Source organism: Hemicordylus capensis, chromosome 1, assembly GCF_027244095.1.
Source record: "Hemicordylus capensis ecotype Gifberg chromosome 1, rHemCap1.1.pri, whole genome shotgun sequence".
Classification (NCBI taxonomy): Eukaryota; Metazoa; Chordata; class Lepidosauria; order Squamata; family Cordylidae; genus Hemicordylus; species Hemicordylus capensis.
In genome coordinates this window covers 373,085,949-373,111,069 of record NC_069657.1, presented here as the reverse complement: position 1 = coordinate 373,111,069, position 25,121 = coordinate 373,085,949, and the positions used below count along the sequence as shown (strand labels likewise).

The following is a 25,121-nucleotide window of genomic DNA, read 5'->3' as shown; positions in this document are numbered from 1 at the left end:
TCGCCCTCCACTTGCAGGTTAAATCCACATCATACAGATTACAGTGTGTTTTCACACATGGCACCACAAACTCATTTTGCATTTCTGCATTCTGCACTGCAGTATAAACGTTAAATGTTCTTTGGACATAAAGAAGAAGAAGCTGCTTCAGAACGCTGCCGCAAGGATGCTCGCGGGTGCGAGTCGCTTCACAAGTATTACACTCATCCTGCGTCACCTTCATTGGCTACCTGTCCGCTTCCAGGCTAGATTCAAGGTGCTGGTATTGACCTTTAAAGCCCTACACAGCTTGGGGTCGGGATACCTGTCGGACCGCATTCGTCCATATGAATCTGCCAGGGTCCTCCAATCATCATCTCAGGCCCTGCTCATGACCCCGCCACTAACGGAGATCGGGTTGGCGGGGACTAGAGACAGGGCCCTTTTGGTTGTGGCCCCTCGGCTTTGGAACGCCCTCCCTGAAGAGCTTTGCCATGCTCCCTCCCTCAGTGTTCTTTTAAAAACATATCAAAATGCACCTTTTTCAAGAGGCTTTTTAATGCTCCATTATTATTTTGTTATATCTGGTAGGTTCTTTAGCTTATTTAGCTTTTTATAATTTTCAGTTTTAATTTGAGCCTAATAGTTGTGGTTTTTAATCTGACTTAATTTTTTTTTAAAGTTAATTTTATCACTTTTATTGTATCTGTGTCTATCTTATTGTTGTGAGCCACCCCGAGCAGTAGTGCATTGGAGGGGTGGGGTATAAATATTTTAAATAAATAAATATTAAATAAATAATATATATAATTGATTTATGGGGGTTGCCCACTACCTCATTCTGTGTTACATTAACAACATTCAAACCACTTTCACACATGACACTAAAAGGCACCATTTTCTTTCATGTACTGTACACCATCCCTGGCACATATGAATGTGGGGCAGAAATCAATGCAGAAGATAAACTGCAATGCATACTCTCACCAAATATTGAGGGCACTGAGCAGTTGAGATAAAGAATGTTAGGGTGTCAGCTGAAGCAAACACAGAAACGGCCACGGCAGAGGAGGAAGGGAATTGCCCAGTTCATGGCCCTAACCCTGGCAGGGTGCAGGGCCTGGGGCAAATCAGCCAGTGCGGGGGCCCCCTTTCAGTCAGTTCTAATGAGGGTTAAAAGAGTGGGGCCTGGGGCAGTCGCCTTGCTTGCCATGCCCTAAGGACAGCCCTGGCCGTAACAGTAAACTTTACAGTATACTTATCCTGGAGAGGATATTAAAGGTAAAGTGTGCCGTCGAGTCGTTGTTGACTCCTGGTGACCACAGAGCCATGTGGTTTTCTTTGGTAGAATACTGGAGGGGTTGACCATTGCCCCCTCCCATGCAGTATGAGATGATGCCTTTCAGCAACTTCCTATATCACTGCTGTCCGATATAGGTGTTTCCCATAGTCTGGGAAACACACCAATGGATTTCGAACCTGCAACCTCTGGCTTGCTAGTCAAGTCATGTCCCTGCTGCGCCTTTAGGTGGCTTGCGGAGAGGATATTAAGGTGGGGGAAATGTGTGTGGTGAGAGTGAAAAACGATTTTTAACAAAATAATGGAAACAGTTAATGTGAGCTTCCTGGACCTTCTAGAATGATGAGGGCACAGAGAAAAGAAAATGCTACAGTTCACCCCATGTTTCAGAGAGGGGGAACTCTCCTCTTCTTTGTGGAGGACATGCTGGTCTAATCTAATCTAAAATCCTGGTTTTTGCTATTGTTTTCTGTAGGGAGCTCTCACTTCCATTTTTGAAAATGGGGTGGGGAGGCTAAAGGAATCAGTTGGAAGGCTGTTTAAGTGTGACAATTAAATGTGTGGTTGAGAGCAGTTTCGACACAGACTGTTAGGGTGTCTGTTGAAAAACAACAACAGGAAATGGGAGGGGAAGAGGGAGGGAGGGAATTGGCTTGCTCAAGCCAACATTTCTCCTTTGGGTGTCTGTATTGTGCGTGTGTGTGTATGCAATTATGGTTGACAGGATGTGCACCAAGAGGTTAAAAGATTCTTCTCCCAGAACTCCAGAGAGGAGAAATTCTTCTCCCAGGGAAAGAAAACCTATTCTCCCCTAACTACACAGGGAAGGAAGGGAAGGAAAAGGGTAGCGTTTTCTTTCCTCACTCTCCAGAATCACCCACTTATCTGCTCTAAAGCAATACGATGCTCAGGTTCAGGGCTGGTACTGACCATCCAGTGCTATATAGCACAGCAGGGAGAGTTCTCAAGGGACTGGGAAAGGAACAAAAATGTCTCTTGTCCTGAAAGTCCTCTCCCATGAGGCCTGAACAGTGCTACAAATCTGTTCCAGGCTGGCTGCAGCCCTGAACATGTGCCCTCATCTTAGGCACTGAGCATATAACTGCAACATTTTGGTGCAGGTTCCACTTTTTGGTCTCCGAGTATTAAAACCACCCAGGTGAAAATGTAGCCATTCAGTTTCCACATACTCTCCCACACTGCAACACACATGTGCACAAGGAGTGTGGGAGAGGCACAAATGTGTTTAGTTTTGCTTTTAAACTTCATGTGTGACAATGGTCATATTGTGCCATAAGCAAATAAGGCTGTGATGACTGAGGAATAGACATTTCTGCCAAAGACAAAAGGTTTGAGAGAAACTCTGTTTGGGGTCTATGCAGAGTGGATGTGGGTATACAGTACCTGTTTTGAGACTGCATTGGCATTCTGCCCACTTGCGCAGCAATTGTACAATATACTTGGGACACTATGCTTGGCTGGAATGGGGCTGGTGGTCAAACCCATGTTTTCTGCAGCAGATCCCACTAAGTGTCTGTTGGTGACACATAGTGCCACCAACATAGCTACACTATGTGTTCCTCACATCGTGCCCTCACTCCTTCAGCAAATATAATAGTCCACTTACCCAGCTCCTGGCAGAACAATGTATCTGCATCTGTATTAGACCTCCTAGCTTGATACTGAAAGCACAGTTGGATAGACAGAGCAACAACCTGTCTATGAACATGCAGGTGTGATATCAGAACCACTGTCTGAAATCTTTGGAAACTCCTGGAGAATGGATGAGGTACCAAAAGACTGAAGATGAGCATACGTCCTTATCTTCAAAAAGGGGGGAAAGGAGGATCTGGGAAACCACAGACCTCTCAGCCTGGCATCGATACCTGTCAAGATATTAGAACAAATTATTACGCAATCTTTCCGTGCTTTCTTGTTCAGACATGCAACGTTCATGCATCCACCATCTTGATATGGGGTGGATGACAAACTATGCATTTGAGGTCTCCCTGTGTGTTCCTACAACTGTACCATATTTGGTCCAAATCAGTTCCCACTTGCACCTCAAAACACATGTCTGCCATCTTGAATCAGGGTGGATGACATCATTACACACAAGGCCCTTGAGCCCATCCGTATGTGACCCTGCATCTCTTGCAAATTTGGTTCAAATCGGTTAGGCGGTTCACAAGCTGGCCCAATTGCGCCTCAAATGTTCATGTCTGCCATCTTGAATTGGGGTGGATGACATCATCACAAACCATGCCATTGAAGTGTCCTTGTGTGTCACTCACTACAACTGTCCCAAATGTGGTTCAATGCCATAATTACAACTATACCATTGAGGTGTCTCTATGTGTCCCTAAAGCTGTACCCGATTTGGTTCATATTGGTCCAGGCATTGAAAAATTGACAGTGGGACACACACACACACACACACACACACACACACACACACACACAGAGAGAGAGCTGGGTGATCTCATAAGCCTTCTGGAAAGTGTTAAAGCTTAAAATGTTCTCTGCAGTTAGAAAGCCAGATCAACAGGGTGGTCTGACTCTTTCTAATAGTTTTTCACTTTCAGGGAGTTAGTACCTGCAGAAGCATTTAAAAATGGTTTCCTGAAGTCTAGAAGTGGGTCTTTCAGCAATACCATATCAGTGTTTTACTAGTTCATTCTGCTGCACATGTAGATCAGGCCTCAGATTCAGGATTATGATTGGGCAAAGAACACTGAAGTTGTGGCAGAATAAATAAGGGCCTCTTTACTATGATCCAGATGAATATCACCACAGTGGGTCTTGGAGTTACGAGTTGGGTTTGGGATACGTATCCCATGTAATTTAAATAAGGGCTTGACAGATCCCAGGTGCTGGGGAGCCATGGCACCTGACCACAGTGCCTAGACTAACAGTGCCAAATCTGACCACAGTGCCTAGACTAGGATATTCAGGTAATTTAATAAAATCTTTATTTGTCTCAGGCAGTCCTGTTTCTGTTCTGTTACTTATAAATGGGATAAAGAGAAACCCATTTACCTTCCCTCTCCATAATGTTACTAAGTCCAGTAATTTTGTCAAGGGTCCATTTTCGCTCCTAGATCTAAATAAAATTGGTCAAGGCCTGATTTAAATGCTTACATTTGAGACATGATCCTACTAAAGTTAATGTTCCAGTCACACTGATTCCAATGCCATAGTTCAGTATGTGGTTAAATCTCTCCCACTGGAATGTATTTAAAACACTTCTATGCCACCTCTCCAAACTGCCTGAGGTGACTTACAATAACATAATAATAACATAGCATAAAACGTGTGTGTGTGTGTGTGTGTGTGTGTGTGTGTAAGGGGACTTTGCACAAAAAGAGATTGCATTTAAGGCAATGAGAAAATTCTCTCCGTGGTGTTTCATCTAGGATGGCTCATTCACAAGGGCAAGTCACCATCTGAACCTGCAGCCATGAAGCGATGTGTGTTTGTGTATGTGTGAATCAGTCCTTAGAATGTCCAACAGATTCTGATTTCATAGCATTGCCTCAGTTAATGAAAAGAAATAATTGAAATGAGCTACTTTTGATCACAATTAACTTTCAATGACAGAATATTTTTCCCTTTGTAAATCAGTCAAAATCACTGTGCTTGGGAAATCTGGTCTATAGATTCACAGCAAAGTGTCTAAAATTAGTCCTCTTTTGCATTTCAGTTCAGTCGTGTACAAAACGAACTGACAATTTTTTTTTTTACAATCAAGATAACAATTGTTGCATAATTATGGCTAGCTATTGTGACAAGACACATGGCAGATTGTGGTGACAATAAATGTTGGCTACATCTGAAAAGCTGCCAGAAAAAAGATTGGGGTAAAAAAGCCACCCTTCTTCCATTCTTCACCCGTGCAAGAAACTGACATTGTAAGCATGAAGAAACTTTAAATGACACATCTCTAGATTATTGGCACTAATTCTTTCCTGGTTCTCTTTTGTGAGAAATTTTAATTTAATTACAGGACTTGTTCCAACTTGACATGACATTATTCTACCTTTAAAAGAAAATCTAGGAACACAGTTACAGAAACAGTTTCCCTGGACTCTTTCCAGATTAACCCTTACAACAAGGTCACAATGTATCTGCTAAGTGTGCTTCTCTACTTCCTGTGTTGTGACAACACAATCCGTATGCTGTCAGCAGGGTGCCATTCACATTTCAGATGCCTTGTTTCAGGTTTTATCACTGCAGTTTAGTGCTATAACGTTGTATGTCCGTTGCAAAAAAGTAGCTGTATTTTCCTGTTGTAGACTCTGGGGACTGTTTTCAATTCGATCTTGCCAAGCCAAAGTAGTTTACCACAGTTATAGCTGGTAATCTGGAAATTACCTTGGAAATATGTTTTACACTTGAATGGGAATGACTAGTGATGTGCACGGACCAGTCCGGTCCGGACATGGGGCGGTTCGGCGCCGGGGGGGGAGTGTTCCTTTAAGGGTGGGGGGAGGGTTACTTACCCCTCCCACCACTTTCCCCCCGCCGGCACGCATATTTTAGTAAGCATTTGGTACCTCCCTGCTGCCCCTTCCCCCAGTCGTCAGCAAAAGGCTTCAGAAAGCAAAAGCAAAAGGCTTCAGAAAGGCTTCAGAAAGCCTTTTGCGCGTGCACATGTTACGCACATGTGTCACATCTCTGCGAAGTGTGCACTCAACATGCACATGCGCAAAAGGCTTTCTGAAGCCTTTTGCTGATGACTGTGGGAAGGGGCGGCACCGGGGGAAGTGCTGGCACCCAGGGGAAGGGGTGGCACATGGAGGAAGGGGTGGCACCCTGTCGCCCCTTCCCCCAGTCATCAGAAAAAAGCTTCAGAAATTCTTTTGCATGTGTGCACGTCGTGTGCACACATCGCAGACATGCACACACGCAAAAGGCTTCCTGAAGTCTTTTGCTGACGACCGGGGAAAGGGGCGGCGGGGAGTTCCAAATGCTTACCAAAATATGCCTGCCGGTGGGGAAAAGCAGTGGGAGGGGTAAGTACACCCTCCCCACGCCCTTAAAGGAACCCCCACCCCAGTGCCGGACCGCAGTTCCATATACATTCTTCTTTTTTTGCAAATTCAATTTTTATTGATTTTAACAATAGCAATACTATCATACATTAAAAATACACACATAAAAGGTGGCCTTCCCGCTCACACCTCCCCGCGAATCAACAACTACAAAACTCACCCTTGCTATGATAACAATTCAAAACACAAGTTCAAACCCTTACAAACATAATTAATCTAACCAACCTGCGATTTATACTAAATTTCAAACCCGGCTGTCAAGTCCATAGTAGGTAAGTAATTCTTTAGATACAACAAAAATGGTTTCCAATCTTCTTCAAAACATTCCAAGTCTTGATCTCTTAATAGTGCTGTAAGTTCTGCCATCTCCGCACACTCCAAAATCCTTAACAGCCAGTCTTCCCCTCAGTTCCATACACATTCTTAGGAATGACATTCAGATCAGACTGCCACCTTCAATCCTGTCCTAACTTGCATATTTTATTAGTTTGATGATTTTTAATAGTTTTAACGTTGTTTTAAGTTTTAAATTGTTGTAATGTTTTAACCTTTTTATTTGTTGTTTTTATTGTTTTGTTGTAAACCGCCCAGAGACTTGCGTTTTGGGTGGTATACAAGTATGTTAAACAAACAAATAAACAAACAAACACCTGAATATAGTGGCTGACATTAGGGGTGTACACGAATCGTTCAAAGTCTAACTGGTCCACATTGAACTGGGCTGGTTTGGCAGCTCGATCGTGAACTGAACCAGGGCCGGTTCAATCCATGATTGAACCAAACCAAGTCCAATTCGAGTTTTCCAGTTTGACTTTGAGAAGTGGCGGGCCGGCAGCACGGTGGAGCAGTGAGAAATATAGTCTCAAGTTCTTACCACCCAGCCCAGCCCAGTGTGGCTGCTGGTGCCACTGCACTCCACCCTCTAGTACTGTCCAATCTCTGCCACCTTCATCTTTAAGCAGGCTGCCCGTGTGGTGGCGGCACAGTTCCAGCCTCTGTGCATTCATGGAGAGGTTAAAGACAAAGGTGGTGGCGATTAAAGATGGAGGTGGTGGCGATTGGGCAGCACTGAGGGCAGCGAGCTGCGAGCAGCGGAGCCATAAGCCATGCTGAGTCAGGCGGTAAGAACCTAAGAGTATCTTTCTCGCTGCTCCCCCACTGCCCTTTGCAGGCTTCCCCATCCCCTTTACTTGCAAAGGGGAAACCTCACTGGATTCCATGTTACAAGGACTGGCGCTAGAACCAATTGGACCAGACCAACCAAATGGTCGGTTCAACCAAACCGGTTCAGCAGAACGCTATTTGGTTTGAATTCAATTCAAATTTGAACTGAACCATGTTTTGGGGTTCATGGATACCCCTAGCTGACACACAGGGCAAGGATGCACTGGTGCAGCAAGAGAGCAGCCTAATGGAACTTCCCAACAAACTGCAACCTTTGGGGATATATTTTCAGGTGGCACAGAAGGCTGCAGAAGGAGATGGGTCAAAAAATGGAGCTTCCCTGCTGCACCAGTACAGTTTACTGAAAGGTTCTGTTAGGTCGCTCTCTCACTCCACCAGCACATCCTTGCGCTGTATGTCAGCCACTATTAGCTCATAGGCAATAGTGTATTCAAACATAAATGTAACCCACAGAAAATTGTAGACAATATTTTGGGGTGTGAATGGAGAAATGTGGCAGTCCCAAGCAGGGGCTTCCATGCTAAAATGGCTGGAGCCTGTCCAGAACTCTGAGTCTCAGTGGATTTTGGAGGGAAGAGTCTCTGGCATTTGGAGGTGCAAGGGGAAATGCATTCCCAGCATGTTAGTGACAGGTTCTTGTCTATCTACTTTGTCGTTGGCAGAGGATCCCTCAGGAAGGTTTTCCTGTAAAACACCAGAGGTCTTGAATGTGAGATTCTGCTGGACAGATAAGCATTGGACTCTGCTCCAGCATGCCAGCTGACCTGATGATGGAGCTAGTGGTCTGCTAGCTGCTGAGCTGGGCTCCACCAATGCAATGGACCAGTAGGAAGTTTTGCATCTACAATAGGATGCTCCCTGGTCCTATAAAGATTTCATTCAACTTCAGACAATGACTTGGCCGGCTGATCCTTTCGCATGGTGGAGAGGCTGGCTCACATTGCTTCCCTCCATTGCACCCCTAAAGCAGCATGTGATGTGGGCCCTCAGAAGATTCATGTGTGTGTACACACACACATATACATACATAAACACACACACACACACACACACACACACACACACACACACACACGACTCTGGGCAGTTTACAATAAAACATACAAATTTAAACAAAATTAAAATGTTAAATCATTAAAATAATTTAAAATTTAACACACTGTTTAATACGGTTAAAAACTGTAAGTCGAATTAAAAGCCAGGCTGAACAAATGTGACTTACTGTAACTGCCTTCTTAAAAGTTGTCAGAGATGGGGAGGCTCTTATTTAAGCAGGGAGCGCATTCTAAAGCCTCAGGGCAGGAACGGAGAAGGCCCATCCTTGAGTAGCAACCAGATGAGCCGGTGGCAACTGCAGACAAACCTCTCCAGATGATCTCAATGGGTGGTGGGGCTCAAGGCGAGGAAGACGTTCTCTTAAATACTCAGGGCCTAAGCTACTTAGGGCTTTATAGATCATACTAATAGGGCCCATATGGACAAGGGCCTTATTAGTATGATCTCCTCCATTTGACGGGAGTGCAAATAGCATGAATTGAGCAGGAACAAATGAGGAGCAGTGCATACCTTGCTCTGAGGAGAAGAGAGTTGAGAAGAGGAGTGAAGAGAAGAGACAGGCTGGGGAGCTGCCACCATCCAGCTCCCACATTCATACCCAGCCAGCGTGGTGTAGTGGCTAGAGTGCTGGATTAGGACCGGGGAGACCCGAGTTCAAATCCCCATTCAGCCATGATACTTGCTGGGTGACTCTGGGCCAGTCACTTCTCTCTCAGCCTAACCTACTTCACAAGGTTGTTGTGAGGAGAAACTTAAGTATGTAGTACACCACTCTGGGCTCCTTGGAGGAAGAGCGGGATATCCCCTGCTAACTTGGCAAAGAGGCACCTTTTAACGTGGTGATTCTCTTTATTTAGCAGGGGGAGAGTAACTGGCCCTATCCACCCCCAGCACAGTACCTCCAGTGACTGTTGCTGGTGTGTGTCTTACGTTTCTTTTTAGAATGTGAGCCCTTTGGGGACAGGGAGCCATCTTATTTGTTTGTTACTTCTCTATGTAAACCGCCCTGAGCCATTTTTGGAAGGGCGGTATAGAAATTGAATAAATAAATAAATATTTATTTATTCCAACAGTGGAGGCCCCTCCCTCCCACAACTGCCAGCACAGAGCAACCAGGGAATATCTTGCTCTGAGGGGAGGGAAGATGAAAGAAGTGAGACTGAGGCCCATGTAAAGATGTAAACGTGGCTTTTAAACAGCTTTGAAATTTTTTGTTGAAAAGCAGTATATAAATATTTGTTGTTGTTGATATGTTGTTCTTTATTCAAGTTTCTTGTTAACTTGGGAGGTTCTCCTGAAAAGTGGCATATAAATACTAAACAAACAAAGTTGAAAGCAAAAAAGAGAGGCAAAGTCTAGAATTGGTGCTCAAAAGTAGATGTTATGTATAGTGTTTACGGAATCCAACATGTTGCCTTCCTGCTGTGCAGGGAGGGTCCCCTTCACATAGTTGTTCAAGTTGTTGTGAAGGTGCATGGCGTGCACTTGATCCTCCACCAATGAAAATGTAGCTGGATGGACTAGTGTCTGAACGAGTGCTGAGACTCTGTCTGGCTCCTCAATCTGAACATCTCCTCTGTCTTGGGTGAAGACCAAACTGCTATTTGATTTCCCACACCATTTGCCCATTGGCAATGCATGCCAGTCCATCACTCATAAGCTCTTCAGTGTATCAGATGCCCTGTTTGCCTACCCAGTGCTGGCTTGGTCATATTACTGAGGACCCCTCCAACCTGCTGGGCCTGAAGTTGTGTTGAGTGGCAATGGGTAGCCTCTTCATTGTGGGTGGGTATCTGGAATCCTAGGAGTTTTTGAATTATTTAATCAATTTCTCACAGCACAAGGTTTGGGCGTGTCCATTTTAGGAAGAGGCACTGACCAGTTAGTCTGCTGAGCAGTAATCAGCATGGGGATCAACCTAGCAGCCCCTGTGGGAGCCAGCCAGGGGCACTGCATCAGCATGCCTAGTCCTAGCAAACCCTCCTTTGGCTTTGCACTGACTTAGTTGTGTGCCCCAAGTCTGTGTGAGAGGGAAAGAGACATCAACACAAGATTGTTTTTGTCTGTTAGTCTTAAGCTCTTGGTTTTGGATTGTTTCCTGCCTCCTCCGTCTGCCACTGGGCTAAATGTTTCTTATGCCTCTCTGTCCTGTCTTAAATAGAGAACAGGGATTGCCTGGCACAGTTATTTCTCTCTCTCTTGCTTGGATTTTAAATTTTATGCCCTTTAAAGCACAGTGCAGTCAGTTCTGCCAAGTCAGTAAATAACATCATGAATGGCCCTTTGTAAGCACAACTGACAAGTTGGGCTGGCAACACCTCCTTTAATGAAAAATAAAGTGTTTGCAAATTGAGCTGTGTTTATGGAAGGTGGCTCTGTTATGAGATAAGAAAAAGAAGAAAGTGAAGAAATGCCAGCATGTATCCATTGGGTTGAAGTCTGTCACAAGCTTGGTCTTTTGTATCATGGTTTTAGCAAAATCATCAGTTCCATGTAATCAGGCCAGATTTTGAACCCAATGAGTTTACAGGTATATTTGTAGAGCAGGTCCCATGAGTCTCAGGGGCATTCAGTCAGTGCTCTGGTGATCACTCCATGCCCATGCACAAGACTTTCTGCTTCTCTACCTGACCACAGATAAACACCAGATAAACCGCCCAGAGACATACATTGTGGGCAGCATAAAAATATGTTAAACAAACAAACAAACAAACAAACAAACAGGCCTGAAAGGGATTGTGCTACTAGGGACATGCTATCGCCCTCCTGATCAAAACGCTGACAGTGATTGGTTGCAGAAGGAAATCAGAGAGGCATCAAAGAGAGGCATAGCTGTAATAATGGGTGACTTCAATTACCCACACGCAGACTGGGTAAATTCACATTCAAGTAATGACAAAGAGGTCAGATTTCTAGATACACTGAACGACTGTGCCCTAGAACAGTTAGTCATGGAACCAACAGAGAGAGGGCGACCTTGGACTTAATCCTAAATGGTGTACAGTACCTGGTGTGAGATGTCAGTGTGGTGGAACTTTTAGGGGACAGTGACCATATTGTGATCAAATCCAGCATATATGTGAGGAGAGAATCACCAAGCAAGTCTAAGACTGACACTTTGAATTTCAGTAGAGGAAACTTTTCTAAAATGAGGAGTCTGGGGGAAAGAAAACTGAAACGGAAAATCAGGAGAGTCACTTCAGAATGCATAGAGTTTATTTAAAACCACAATATTAGAAGCCCAGTTAGAATATATATTAAAAAGGAGGAAAGGTACCACCAAGTCCAGAAGCATTTCAGCATAGCTAATGAGTAAAGTCAAGGAAGTTATAAAGGGGAAGAATTCCTACAGAAATTAGAAGGCCTGCTGAAAAGAAAGGAACACCAACTCTGGCAAAAGAAATGCAAGGAGACAATAGGGTGTGTGTGTGTGTGTGTGTGTGTGTGTGTGTGTGTGTGTGTGAAAAGAGAGCTTGAGGAGCATTTAGGTAAAAGCATCAAAGGGGATAACAAAAACATCTTTAAATACATCAGAATCAGGAAACCTGCCAGGGAGGCAGTTGGACCATTAGATGATGAGGGAGTGAAAGGGATTATTAAGGAGGATATGGAGATTGAAATATGAATGAGTTCTTTGCATCTGTGATGTGCAACATCCTACTCAGCCTGGGACACTGTTAGTGAGGAGGGTCTGTACCCCAAACTGGAGAGGTTAACAACCTTATACTTATGTGGACCACTATTTCTGAGGAATGTGTGTTTATTTCAAATTCTCTTTATCTGGTCTTTGCTGCCACCACCAAGCTCTTTCTGCTTGGGGTTTTATCCTGACAACCCCTAGTAGCAGGGGCAGAGCCACCATTGGGCCAACGGGTTCAAAGAACCCGGGCCGCTGACCAATCAGGGGCCGCGAGAGTGGCCCTGACATGCTCCCCCACATCCGACGTCAGACGCGGGGGTGGTAGTTTAGCTCCCGAGCAGGGGCCACGTGGCCCCTTCGGGAGCTAAACTAAGGCAGGGAAGAGTAGCTCCTGGCTGCGCGCTGCAAACACAGCGCCAGCCTAACTAGCTCCTGAAGGGGCTGCGTGGCCCCTTCAGGAGCTAAAAGATTGGTGCTGCCTTCGCAACGCAGCCCAGGAGCGGCTCTTCCCAGGGAAGAGCCGCTCCTGGGTTGTGCTGTGAAGGCAGCGCCAGCCTTAGTTTAAGGCTGCGTGGCCCCTTCAGCAGTTAAACTGCAACTCCCTAAGGAGCCTCAAGGCTCGGTTCGGGAGCCAGACCACGCCCCCCGCATCTGATGTCAGACGCGGGGTCGTGGCTAGCCCCTGCGTCTGATGTCAGACACGGGGGGCAGGGCTAGCACACGGGCCACCGGCGGGATGGCTACGCCCCTGCCTAGTAGTGTAGCTGAGGGCTGTATGAGGAGAAAGTATAACACACGGGACACAGGATGAATGTATAAATAAAACAAAATCAAGTGTATTTCTGTCAAGCAGCTTAAAGGTTTTTCTCTGCCGAAGCAGGGCTTCACACTTGTAATGGCTTCTCTATGAACAATAACAAGGCTTGGCTACAGTCTATAAGGTGATTCTCACGATGGAGAGAAACTGGGCTAAGGGAACCCAGCCCAGATTCCCCCCCTCATGAGAACCACCGGGCTCGCAGGCAAGCCCAGTGGTTCAATGGTGGCTAGCCCGCCTAAGAACTCCTCCTCTAAAACCAGGTTAGCAGAGCAAGAGCTCCACTAACTGCATTTTATGGATGGTGTGCCACCATGGCACGGCTTTGTGCTGCGGCGACTCACAAGTAGACCCCCCACCGGGAGGCTACAAAAAGCCTCCCGGCCTTGGGGGTCTCCCCAGGATGCCATGACGGAGCTGGTAGTTGAGTGGGTGGCTGACTCTCCCTGCAGAGCCCAGTAATGCTCTACACACCGATCGTGTGTAGAGCCTCTATATATTGTATGATGTAAGATTTGTGACACAGATTTCACCCACTGGCAGACATTCTACACAGTGTACATGGATAGATGGATAAACAATATGGTCACCTATGAGCTATAAATGGTTGGATCACATATCACCTCTAGACACAGATCCTATAGACACAGATCGCATATCACCTATAGACAGAGACACACAGGCCCTCCCAGGAACCCCACCAGTCCTAGAACAGCCCCTATCTCTCTAGAGATCACCTCTCTAGCCCTGTCTATCCCTATCTAACACTCTGAGCTTACAGAGAATCAGTGTAATTGCACTCTCTTCTCCATTCTAAAGCCCCTCCCTTAAGAATACCACCTGGAGGGCAAAGCCTTGGGCTTTAAAAGGTGATTGACAGGACTGGTGCTGCTGCCAACCATCATAGCATCTGTCCATGCCACGGCAGAGCTATACATGTGCCTGAACTGAGCTTTTTAGGGCAGAGGCTAAAGAACTGAGTCAATTCGAGGTGATGAGAGATGATGTTCTAAACCAGGGATGCTCAACATTGGGTCCCCAGATGTTACTGGACTTCAACTCCCATAATCCCCAGGCCCAGTGGTCTTTGGCTGGGGATTATGGGAGTTGAAGTCCAATAACATCAGGGAACCCAACGTTGAGAATCCCTGTTCTAAACTGTCTGAAAAAACTGAAAATTAACAAGTCACCAGGGTGAGATGGCATCCATCCAAGAGTCCTTAAAGAACTCAAATGTGAAACTGCGGTCCTCTCAAAAATATGTAACTTATCCCTTCAATCAGGCTCTGTGCCGGAGGATTGGGAAGTAGTCAACACAACACCAATGTTCAAAAAGGGATCAAGGTGGGATCTGGGAAATTAAAGGCCAGTTAGCTTAATGTCTGTGCTAGGCAACTTGATGGAAAGCATTCTCAAAAATAAAATTGTTAAGCATATAGAAGAACTGGCCCTGCTGAAGGAGAACCAGGATGGCTTCTGCAAAGGTAAATCTTGCCTCATGAACCTTTTGGAGTTTTCTGAGAGCAGGGGCACACCTAGGTAATTTGGGCGCCCGGACCGACCAGCCACAAGGCCCCCACCCCTGTGCATGAGGCCCCCAAAACCTCCTTTGGGGGACCTGCCCCGCCAAACCTCAGCAGTTTTTTTTAATTCTTACCACAGCTGAGGGGTGGTTGTGGCGGCAGGGGGAGCAGAGCAGTCCTTCTCCCCTCTCCCCTCCCCCCTCCCACTCCTCGGCCACGGTAAGAATAAAAAAACACAGCTGAATTGGGGCAGGGCGCAGGATGGCTGTCGGAGGCCTCTGGCCCCGGCTATTTGGAGCCCCCCCGACCTTGGAGGACTGGACTGGAGGACCCCAGACCCAAGGTCTAGGGGTTAAAGCACCTCTGTCTGAGAGTGTGGATAAGGGTGATCCAGCTGACATAGTATACTTGGACTTCCAAAAAGCTTTTGACAAAGGTCCTCATCAAAGACTTTTGAGTAAACCTAGCAGTCATGGGATAAGTGGACAGGTCCATGTGTGGACTGCTTGAAGGACAGGAAGCAGGGTATAAATGGACAGAAGTAAAAGACAACCACAGGGCTCTGTGGTCACCAGGAGTCAACACTGACTCAACGGCACACTTTACTTTACTTTACTTTTTATCTCACTTCACTTCACTTCACTTCATTTCACTTCAGAAGTAGGGTCCCCCAGGGATCTGTACTGGGACCAGTACTCTCTAAGTTATTCATAAATGATATAGAAGTTGGGGTAAGCAGCAAGGTGGCCAGATTTACCAATGACACCAAACTATTTAGGGTAGTTAAATCCAAAAGATATTGGGAGGTTACTGTTGAATGCGTGACAAATTGGCAAATACAGTTCAGTGTTAGCAAGTGTAAAGTGATTGGGACAAAAAAAACCCCAACTTCACATATACGTTGATGGGATCTGAGCCGTCAGTGACTGACTAGGAGATAAATCTTTGGGTCGTGGTGGACAGCTCATTGAAAGTGTTGACACAGTGCATGGCAGCTGTGAAAAAGGCCAATTCCATGCTTGGAATAATTAGGAAGAGGATTGAAAACAAAACAGTTAATATCATAATGCCCTTATACAAATGGTGTGGCACATTTGGAGAACTGTGTACAGTTCTGGTCACCTTATTTAACCACAGGATATAGTAACAGCCACCAGGCTGGATGACCTTTAAGAAGGGTTTAATTCATCGAGGACAAGTCTATCAATGACTTCTAGTCTGAGGGCTATAGGCCACCTCCGGCCTCAGAGGCAAGATGCCTTTCAATATCAGCTGCAGGGGAGCAACAGCAAGAGAGGGCACGTTCTCAGCTCTTGCCTGTGGGCTTTCCAGAGGCATCTGGTTGGCCACTGTGTGAAACAGGATGCTGGATTATATAGGTCTTGGCCTGATCCAGCAGGGCTGTTCTTATGTTCACAGACAATTCTGACCCAGTGGGAGTGTGCCTTCCTCTCTTGCACTGGCACTTCTTGGAACATCTGGCTAACCAGTGAGGGAAGTGGGATGCTGGACTAGATAGTCCTTTGGTCTGATACAGCAGGGCTCTTCTATGGTCTATGCCCTTAACCTTCTTACTCAGTTTCTGAACTCACCAATATCTTCAATTTGGCACTGGATGAGCAAATTGGATATTTTGTGACAATTTTGGATTTCTATGTGACTCTGACACCCCCTTGACTCAGGCTGGATCCAGGCATTGTAGATCTGTCAAATCCGTAGCTTCTCCTCCATCTTCTTGCTACATTTGTTTGGATAGTCCTTCATACAAAGAAAGTGCATGTTTGATTAGAAGGCTTTTCCTACTCCAGAGTCTAGCCGCAGCCTCGAGATGTATGAAGCTCAGTGTAAAGGCAAGAAGCAAGCCTCTTGAGAGAACTATTGAGCGCTATGCTCACGAGTCCATTGTTTCTACTACTTTGAGATGTAGCCATATGATTCCTACACACAACTTTACTGTGACATCCTTGTTTCTAGGTCAGGGAGGATGGCACTGAGAGAATGTGAGGGAGTGGACACTTTGGAGAGAAAGGGCGCCAGGAATCTTCTCCTGCCATCTCACAGGCAGGCAAACCAGACTCTGCACTTTCCCATTTGAGTCTCCAATTTGTGTCCATTCATCCTCTTATGAATTCCTCTTATTAGAGGTTGTCTTGAGGGTTGGTTGATGTAAGCTATTGAAGGGCACTTGTGATAGGTGATGATTTTATACTAGCCACCATATTATGTCCTGGCCACTCAATTCACACTGACTCCCAATTCATTTCTGAGCACAACTCAATATGCTGGTCATTATCGTTAAACTCCTTTGGGGCTAGGGTACCTTAAGGACTGTCTCCTCCCATATGAGCCTGTCTGAATATTAAGATCTTTGGGAAGAGCCCTGTTTTGGGTGCCACTTCTATATGACATACAGTATAACTGATGGCCAGGTGGGATAGGGCCCTCTCGATGGTGGTGCTTAAGCTATGGAATGCCTTCTTCCTGGAGACCCATCCAGCCCCTTCATTGTCTGTCTAGATTGCAGTCCAGATTGCAAAGATGGTGCTTACTTTTTAGACAAGCCTTTGGTGCTTGATTTGGAGATGCTGCTGCAATATGTTTTGATGCCAGTCACTTCTGTTTTAATGTTTGTGGTAGTTTTGAATTTCCAGCCTACTTTCTAGCAGGCTTATGAGATCACCTGGCATTCCTTGTGTGTGTCCATCTGTGTGTCCATTCCCCCTGCCATCAACTTCTCAATGCCTGGACCAATATGAACCAAATCAGGTACAGTTATATGGACATATAGGGATGCCTCAACGGCATAGTTTGTGATGATGTCATCCACCCAATTCAAGATGGTGGACACGTAGATGTTTGAGGCGCAAGAGGGCTAATTTGTGAAGAGGCGCAAGAGGGCTAACTTGTAAACTGCCACAGCCTAACCTATTTGAACCAAATTTGCTACATATGTAGGGACATATAGGGATGGCTCGATGATGCTGTGCTGGGGTTGGACAGGGCCAGTTGCTCTCCCCCTGCTAAATAAAGAGAACCGCCACTTTTAAAAGGACCCTCTTTACTCAGCAGGGATTTGTAACATGTTTATCTTAAACCCTACCCTATCCTGTGGGGTCAGCTCATCTTACCACAATTCCAGCAGTATTTATCTTTGTCTTCACAGGGCTCACAATCAGGATTCTCTTTCTGATCAGGTGGTGATCCTGAAGGTGTGAACTTCACTTTAAAACCCGATGTCCGGGGACATCATGTGCCCCGAATGCATGTCTGAACAAGAAAGCATGGAAAGGTCCCCTTCATCACTCTGGAACGGGGTTGGTGGTTTTCTTTAGGCCTTTGACGGTTGACCCAGGGCTTGCAGTCTACTTGAGGCGGAACTTTCTATTAGTTTTCCTCCCAACATTTATCAGGTTAAGAGAAGTGTAAAGCGGCAACCTTGTTCTGTGTTCATAGCTATGCATCCGGGAAAGCGGCGCGTGCGGAGGATCGGAGTGAACCCGGAATTCACAAGCTGCTCTCCTCTCCCTTCGTCCCGAACAGCTCAGTTCAGGTGTGAACAGGGCCAGTGCGCGTGGCATTGCCGCCGACCTGTGGGCGTTGACACAGGGCAGGGGAGCTGCCACAGGGACATTTCACGGCGGATAGTAATGTCTCTGGGCCCGGGCGGGGGGCGCTGGCTATGGGGCGCGGGGGCGGGGGGGGGGACTGCGGTAGAGGACGCGTGTCTGCCTGCGTGCGTGTTTGATTCCGCGGCGTGCAATGGGAGCGCTGGGCAGCGCTGATGCAGCCGGGCTTGCTCCTATCCTGGAGCGGCGTGCTGTTGGCAGGCAGTTTCTTGGGGTTATTGAGCATCTTTCCGAGCTGTCGTTTTGAAAGGACCAGAGCAGCTGCGGCAGCAGCGTGTGAGAGCGCACGTTAGCACGTTAGCAGGGGATGACGAGCGGCCTGATGGTGGGTGGCTGGCTGGGTGGGGGTTACCTGTATCACTTGCCTCTTTCTCCTTGTTGTGGCTGCTTATTCGGCTTCTGCGGGACATCTCTATTTATTTATTTATTTATTTATTTATGCAGCACATCCATCGATGTGATTTGGGGGTTATTGGGGCCGGAGCTTTGTTTAACACCCTCTTTCCTACTTCACACAGACAGACACACACCCCATCCCTAATTCCAGTCTGCTAATACGGAGGAACGAGCCTGTCTGTCCCCACCTGCGTGGTCACACAACTGTGAGGACATACCGCGTGGGTGGACATCACCTCTCCTCTCTGACACAGCAGCACCAGATGATCCACAGTGGCGCAGAACGGGCCGTTGTTGCACAGACCCACAGAGCATAAAACGCTTCTGGTTCAGCGAGTTTTCCAACGGCACTATGCCCGATTCACTCCGCGCCCCCCCCCCGCAATCATTCAGCGGACCACACTTATGGAAGCTGCGCTGCTGCTGCCACCTTGCTCCTAGCCCTGCATGTCTGTCGGCACTAATTCAACAGGAACAGCCTTCCTAAGGGAGGAAACTTCACCTGTTGAATTTCCTCCCTTTCTGGGCACTGCTAAAGGGACTGGAACCCCGGGGACATAAGGGGCAATCCTAATATTGTGAGGGGGAGAGATTTCCCTCAGACACACCATCCGTGAGAAAAGGAGCGAGCGAGCGCTCTCTGTAAGTCTGGTCAGTCTCAGTCCCTACGTAGTAGCCAGTTCCAAGTTACCCCCAGGCTCGGCGGCCTGGAGAAGGAAAGATGGCATTGCCCAAGAGAAGCTTCTCCAGCCCTCGTTGCTCCTTTCCTTCCTCCGCCTTTCTAACGGCTCCGCATTTGTTTTGGGAAGGGTGTGTGTGTGTGCGTGTGTGCGCGCGCGCGCGCGTTGCAACTCGTCTTGGCTTCCAAGTCTCTTGCCGAAAGGTCCAGGCTGCTTACGTCTGAGCGCCCCTTATCATTTCAATGAATGCCAATTGCAGCCTTGGCGCTGTTATAGCAATGAACCTACAGACGTCATTGCCTCCTGTTGGACGTGAGATGCGGCCAGCCCCTCAACCCCCTTTTCGCTTAAGAAAAACTCTTTAACTTCCAGGCAGCCTGACAGTCTTGCCATGAGAGATCCTATGCACCGCCAGCCCCTTGCTATCCTGACTCTAACACCCCGAGATGCACGGCCCGATTGGAAGGGGAAATAAGAAGCAAGAAACCATGGACACGCGGCTGATCCTGGGATCTACAAGGTGGCAGAGTCGCGATCGGTTTATAGATTGTTGAAGGCAACCAGACAGGCAAGCGATCCAGCAGCCAACGTGGCTTTTTGATGCGCGCTTCAAAGCAGACTAGTGGAGCGCAGGATTCTCTTCCGAGTCTTGGAAGGCCGGTGGGGGGGAGATGCTCTTTCCCGACTGCTACTATTGATGCGTCTGCAAAAGCTGAGATGGGGACATCGGGTCCTAAGAGCGCCCTCAACTTCAGCCGCTGTCTTCTTGTTGCGATTGCTCACTCACTCGCTTACTCTGTCTGCGGGACTGAACACCCAGCCAGGGTCGCCTTTCTTTCAAAGTTGCCCTGGAGGGCGAATCAGCTGAGATCACGCTGACTGCGTAGTGTCGGGGGTAAGTTGCTAAGAAAATGAAAATTTGAAAACTAGGAGCAGGTGGAAGAAAGGTGAGGGGCGGGGAGTGGGGGGAAAGTAACATGACAAAATCTGTGTGTGTGCAGACATACACATCCAGTCTGGACTCTGGCGTGGAAAGGGTTAAGCGGGGGGGCGGGGGAGAGAAGGAAGCGGGACTGCGGGGGCCATTGACCTCGCAGCGGAGGCTCCAAGCTTTGAGTTCCCTGTGAATTTCTCTAGCCACCTGCGAAGCACCAGCTGATCCAAAGAGCCCGATCCAGTCCTGGTTCTTGGGCAATAAGCCTCTCCGACGTCAACAGGATTGACTTCTTAGTCCGGTTTAGGACTGCAGCCTAAACTCAACGCACAAATCCGAGTTAGGAGGAGCGGAGCAGAGGTAATCAACTCTCTCACACACACTTAAGAGCAGAGTCTCCTCCTCCCGTCCCCCCCACCCCCAAGAAAAAACGCCTCCAGTGGGAAGGATCTTCCTCCCCCGCCACGCTTCCTTGAACTTCACCAGGATTCAGGCGCCACAATCAGCCCCCCGCCCCGCGCCGTCTTACAAAGTACAGAACCCCCCTCCCCCGCCGCAGGCAATTCAGTCCTCTTGTTGGTCTTTCTCCTCCTCGATCTCGGCACTTCTCCTTACCTCCACTCACCTTCCTTGATTCACTCAGAGACATTTCCCCTTCGCCTCAGAAAGAAACATCACCATCATCATCATCATCATCATCATCATCATCATCATCATCATCATCATCATCATCAATATTGCCCCTTCCTTCCGTTTCGTGGAGGCGAGCAGAGGCGTCCCCGCCTGGTGTGCACCACCACCACCACCTCCTCCTCCTCCTCCTCCTCCCGGCCCACTGCGGCGCGTTGCCCACTTCCTTGATGTGGCACCTCCACCTCCAACTAATTGCCAGAGAGCAGAGAAGCGGGGGGGGGGGGGTCGCGCTCCGAGAACCAGGCAACCCTCTTTGGACGCGGGGCTGCTTCGCGGATGGGCTTGTGATTTGTAGGATCTCTCCTCTTAGTCCCTGCCTCCTCCTTGCTCTCCAGCCACTCCAAAGTCTCTTCCCCTCTTTTCCACGAGCGGCGACTGCTTTCACTTGGCGGCGGTGTGCGTGTCTCTCTCCCTCCCTCATCTCCCCGGAGAGAGCGAGAGAGCGAGAGAGAGAGGGTGGGGTGGGGAGAGAGAGAGAGAGAGAGAGGAGAAACTCAACTCCCCAACATCGCCCAGATGTCGAAGAAACGCAAAACCCCCGAGGGTGGAGGATCCGGCGGCCTCCCAGAGGAGGAACCCAAAATCCAGTTGGGGGACAGCGATGAGCAAGGTAGGGGGGAGGCGATTCGCCTGCAATCGCCCGAAGGAAGGTGCATTTGGCGGGAGATCATCCCAGCATAGGAATGCAGTGTGGAAGCCCATCTGGTCACCCGGAGGAGCTGGGCAGGTTTAGGCCAGATTCCCTCCAGCCAGGTGGATCATCGAATACACGTCGTGTGTTTTGAGGCACACTCACTATTGAACTTTTGGGAGTGATGGGGTTAAAAGGTGGGAGGGGGCAGAAAGGGGGGATTTGCTTGCTTGTTTGCTTGATTGATTGATTGGCAGAAGGAACTGTAGGTTGGCTGATCAATCATCCCCCATTCTCTCCACTCCTTTTATTTTAGTTGCGTGTGGTGTGCTCGTTTCAGCCTGTCTCAGGCAGCCACTGGAAAAACATTGTGTAGATGAGATCAATGTGTTTGGAGATGTTGGGGAGAGGGGAACAGGGAGTGGGTTGGTATCTGTGTATGTGATTTGCAGAGGGTCTTCTCCTCCAATAAGTCCCCATCTCCACAAGGATGTTCACTGCATCATGCCGAGGCTCCAAAGCCTGCACTGGCATCACTCTTAGGGAAAGTTGGTCCCCCCCCCACCCCCACAATTGTTCCTCCCTTTTAGTTTGGTGGGGGAAACTGCTGAGTACTGTAATATCCATGTGTGGAACTGGGCTAGTCTGGCGGGGAAATCAGCTCCTTTCCATCTTCAAGTATTAGGGAGTTCTTCAGCTGTTGTTTGTTCTTTCAATTCACCTGCTAATTCCTTTCTCTCCGGCTTATTCTGGGCCTTGAATTTCACAGCCAGCCTACAGTTTTGCAGGGCTTATGATAAGGACTCAAAGAAGGAGGAAAATTGGTTGAAGCTGCTGTGGATGGTTGTGAAGACCAAGCTGGAGATCACGGGCTCTGTGGTGGTGCTGGACTGAACTGTAAATATAGTTCTTTCCAAGTTAGAATGAAGATGGTGCTTTTGTCTTAGCAGGTGCAAAACCTGAGCTTAGAGCAGGTGGAGGGAGAATGTATGTCATCCAATATGGAGTCAGTTGCCCTTGTTCTAAAAGATGTTGAGGAAGGATCAAGATGTCGCACAGTCACCTGGACTAGTGGAAATCAGTCTCCGCCATGAATGTGCTTACGGAGAATATGATATGTTGTGTGTTTTCGGTCTTAAAAGCATTATGTCCAATTCCTGGTGTGCTCTATTTGTATTTTGACAATGATGCAGTGATGGTGTTGCACCATTTGCTTACAAAGGGCTTATTGAGCATTTTAATGCCTGCTATTTTTCGATTCCTTGTGCTTCTTCTTCCATGTTAAAAGAGATCAAACCCATTCTCCCCACCCCCACATCATTTCTCTGGGCAAACAAACCAAATCCAGACTTTATATGCTGAAGTCCAGTAATTACTGGGGGGGGGGCAGTTGCTTTGAAGTTGGTTCCCCTCTTGCCTCATTGGTCATAAACCTGAAAGCTGGACTATACATTACGTGCCATTGCTATTGGGTTACTAAACGGTGTGTATGGAAGGTAACTAAGTACGTTGTCGCGGTGCAGTACTTTGTGAAGGTGTGACAGGGCTTTAAAAAATAGTACTTGGGTACTAGTATTAGGTTGGCTGTGAAAGAAGAACTCTGGTTATGTAATGGCTAACCAAACCAAACCACATTAGTTTAGGACCACCTTTATTTCTTAAATATAATACAAGTTAAAATATCGGTGTGATTAGCATACTCCAGGCTTGCAAATTAAGGGTGGTCACCTATCTCCTGCTCTACTCGCCTTGCTCCCCCTCCCCTGCATTGCTGCCAAGGAACGGAGTGTGGTTCTTCTTCTCTCTCCCAAAGCCTCATATGGTTACTGGTCCATTGTAGCCAGGAGAAACTAGGAAGATCCAAGCCCTGAATGCATCAGGCTCAGCCCAGCTGAGTAGTGCTGAAAGGAGTGTATGCATGGCACCTGCTGGAGGGGAATGGCACCAGACAAGCCTTTCAGAGACCAGATCGTGTTATTTCCATCTGACAAGCACATACAAGCCAAATCAAACTGTATATGATTGCGCACCTCCATTAAGCATATCCAGCTCAGATTCATGTACGCACGTTGATATTTTACAATCATGGAACTAGGCTTAGAATGCTGTTCTGATTCTACCTATCACACTTACTCCCCACCACCCACAAGCATTTTCCTGCTATCTCTCTCTTCCTAGCTCACAGGAAAATGAATTCTGCTTACTAATTATGTGAAAATGTAACTGGAGAAACCATTTGGAGTATGCAGTATCATAGAGGATATTTTGTGTATATGTCTGTATATAGGATAGTGACTGTGATTCCACTCTCCACCTTTGATATTTGTTTTAAACATTGCTATGGATGATTCTGAAATGATTTCCTATACACAAACAGAATATTTGAGTTTTATAGAGACAAAAATACATATAAGGCTCCAGTACCTATTAGACTAGAATTTTACCCAAAGAAAAGTCACATAATGCATACATTTAAACCTGTATGGGGCACTTTTGCACTTGGTTGAATTTCATTCAGACAGGTGATCTCATTTATTAACCCAGCTAGGATTTTCAGAGATTGCAAAAAATCCAGCACCCCTGCAGAAGCCGTTCAGCTTTAAGTTAACAAGAGGAAAAGAATAGTGAAGGCTGGAGGTTGGAGAGTCTAAATGTTGCCATTTTAATTCTGCACAGTATCTGGTAAATCAAGGGTGTGCTTTGCTAATAAGCACCTGGGCTTTTGTTAAGGGCCATGGATACTCCTTAGAATTTCTGGCCAATACAACCTAACTCATATTTGATTTCACAATGGGCTTTCATTGCCTTGCCCTGCATGATAGCTACAAGCCCACAGTATATAATGATGATGTCCTTAGGGTTACTCTTCTTTTCTTCCTAAGAACTACCTTGCAAGGTCAGATCCAGGTTCCATCTAGTCCAGCATTTTCCTCCAACAGTGGCCAACCTGATACCCTTGGAAGGGCATGAAGGAAAGAGCCATCCATTGTTTGCTGTCAGCATCTGGTTCTTAGAGATATACCGCCTTTGAATTTGGAGAGTCCATTTTGGCTACTGTAGATGATAGCCATAGATAGATGGACCCATCTTTAGTGAACTCATTGAAGCTATTCACATGTACACCGAAAACTGGGCTAAGGAAGCCCAGCCCAGTTTTTGGTGTGTGTGTGTGTGTGTGTGTGTGTGTGTGTCACCGGGAGCTGTGTGGCTCCTGGCAGCAGCACAGCAGCAAGCCTGCTTAGGGAGTCCGCTGATTAGCTCAGGTTTTGGGTGCCAGGGTGGCCAAAAGGCAGGCACTGGGAGGCTCAATGCACCACACATTCATGCAGTGCATTATGGAAGCTCTGGGGGTCTCTTGGCCCCCAAACCTCCCTGCTCCTGGCAGAAACTGGCAATCGTCTGGGTGGCTGATCCGGCCACCCAGCAACATGGATGGCATTGTCTGTGGGCGAGGAAAGCTTTTCGTGGCTTCCTCCCCTCACACCGTCCGAGCCCATTCTCCAGTCATGAGAATGGGCTCATTGAATCATGTGAATGTATCTAACTTAGGGATGGGTGAGCTCTGCTCAGTTTGATTCAGAATTGGCTCAGTGTTTACAAACTCTCT

The 25,121-nt window shown here is 47.2% G+C and overlaps 1 protein-coding gene across 1 annotated transcript in view; it reads left to right on the top strand.

Moving 5' to 3' along the window:
- The first annotated feature begins 21,090 nt into the window (after positions 1-21,090).
- PDE10A (phosphodiesterase 10A) overlaps positions 21,091-25,121 on the top strand; it is a 385,571-nt gene continuing 381,540 nt past the window's right edge. The window contains exon 1 of the mRNA XM_053295826.1: positions 21,091-21,493. Within this exon, the coding sequence (XP_053151801.1) occupies positions 21,400-21,493 (94 nt within the window). The 5' untranslated portion in view covers positions 21,091-21,399. The remainder of the gene's footprint in view (positions 21,494-25,121) is intronic.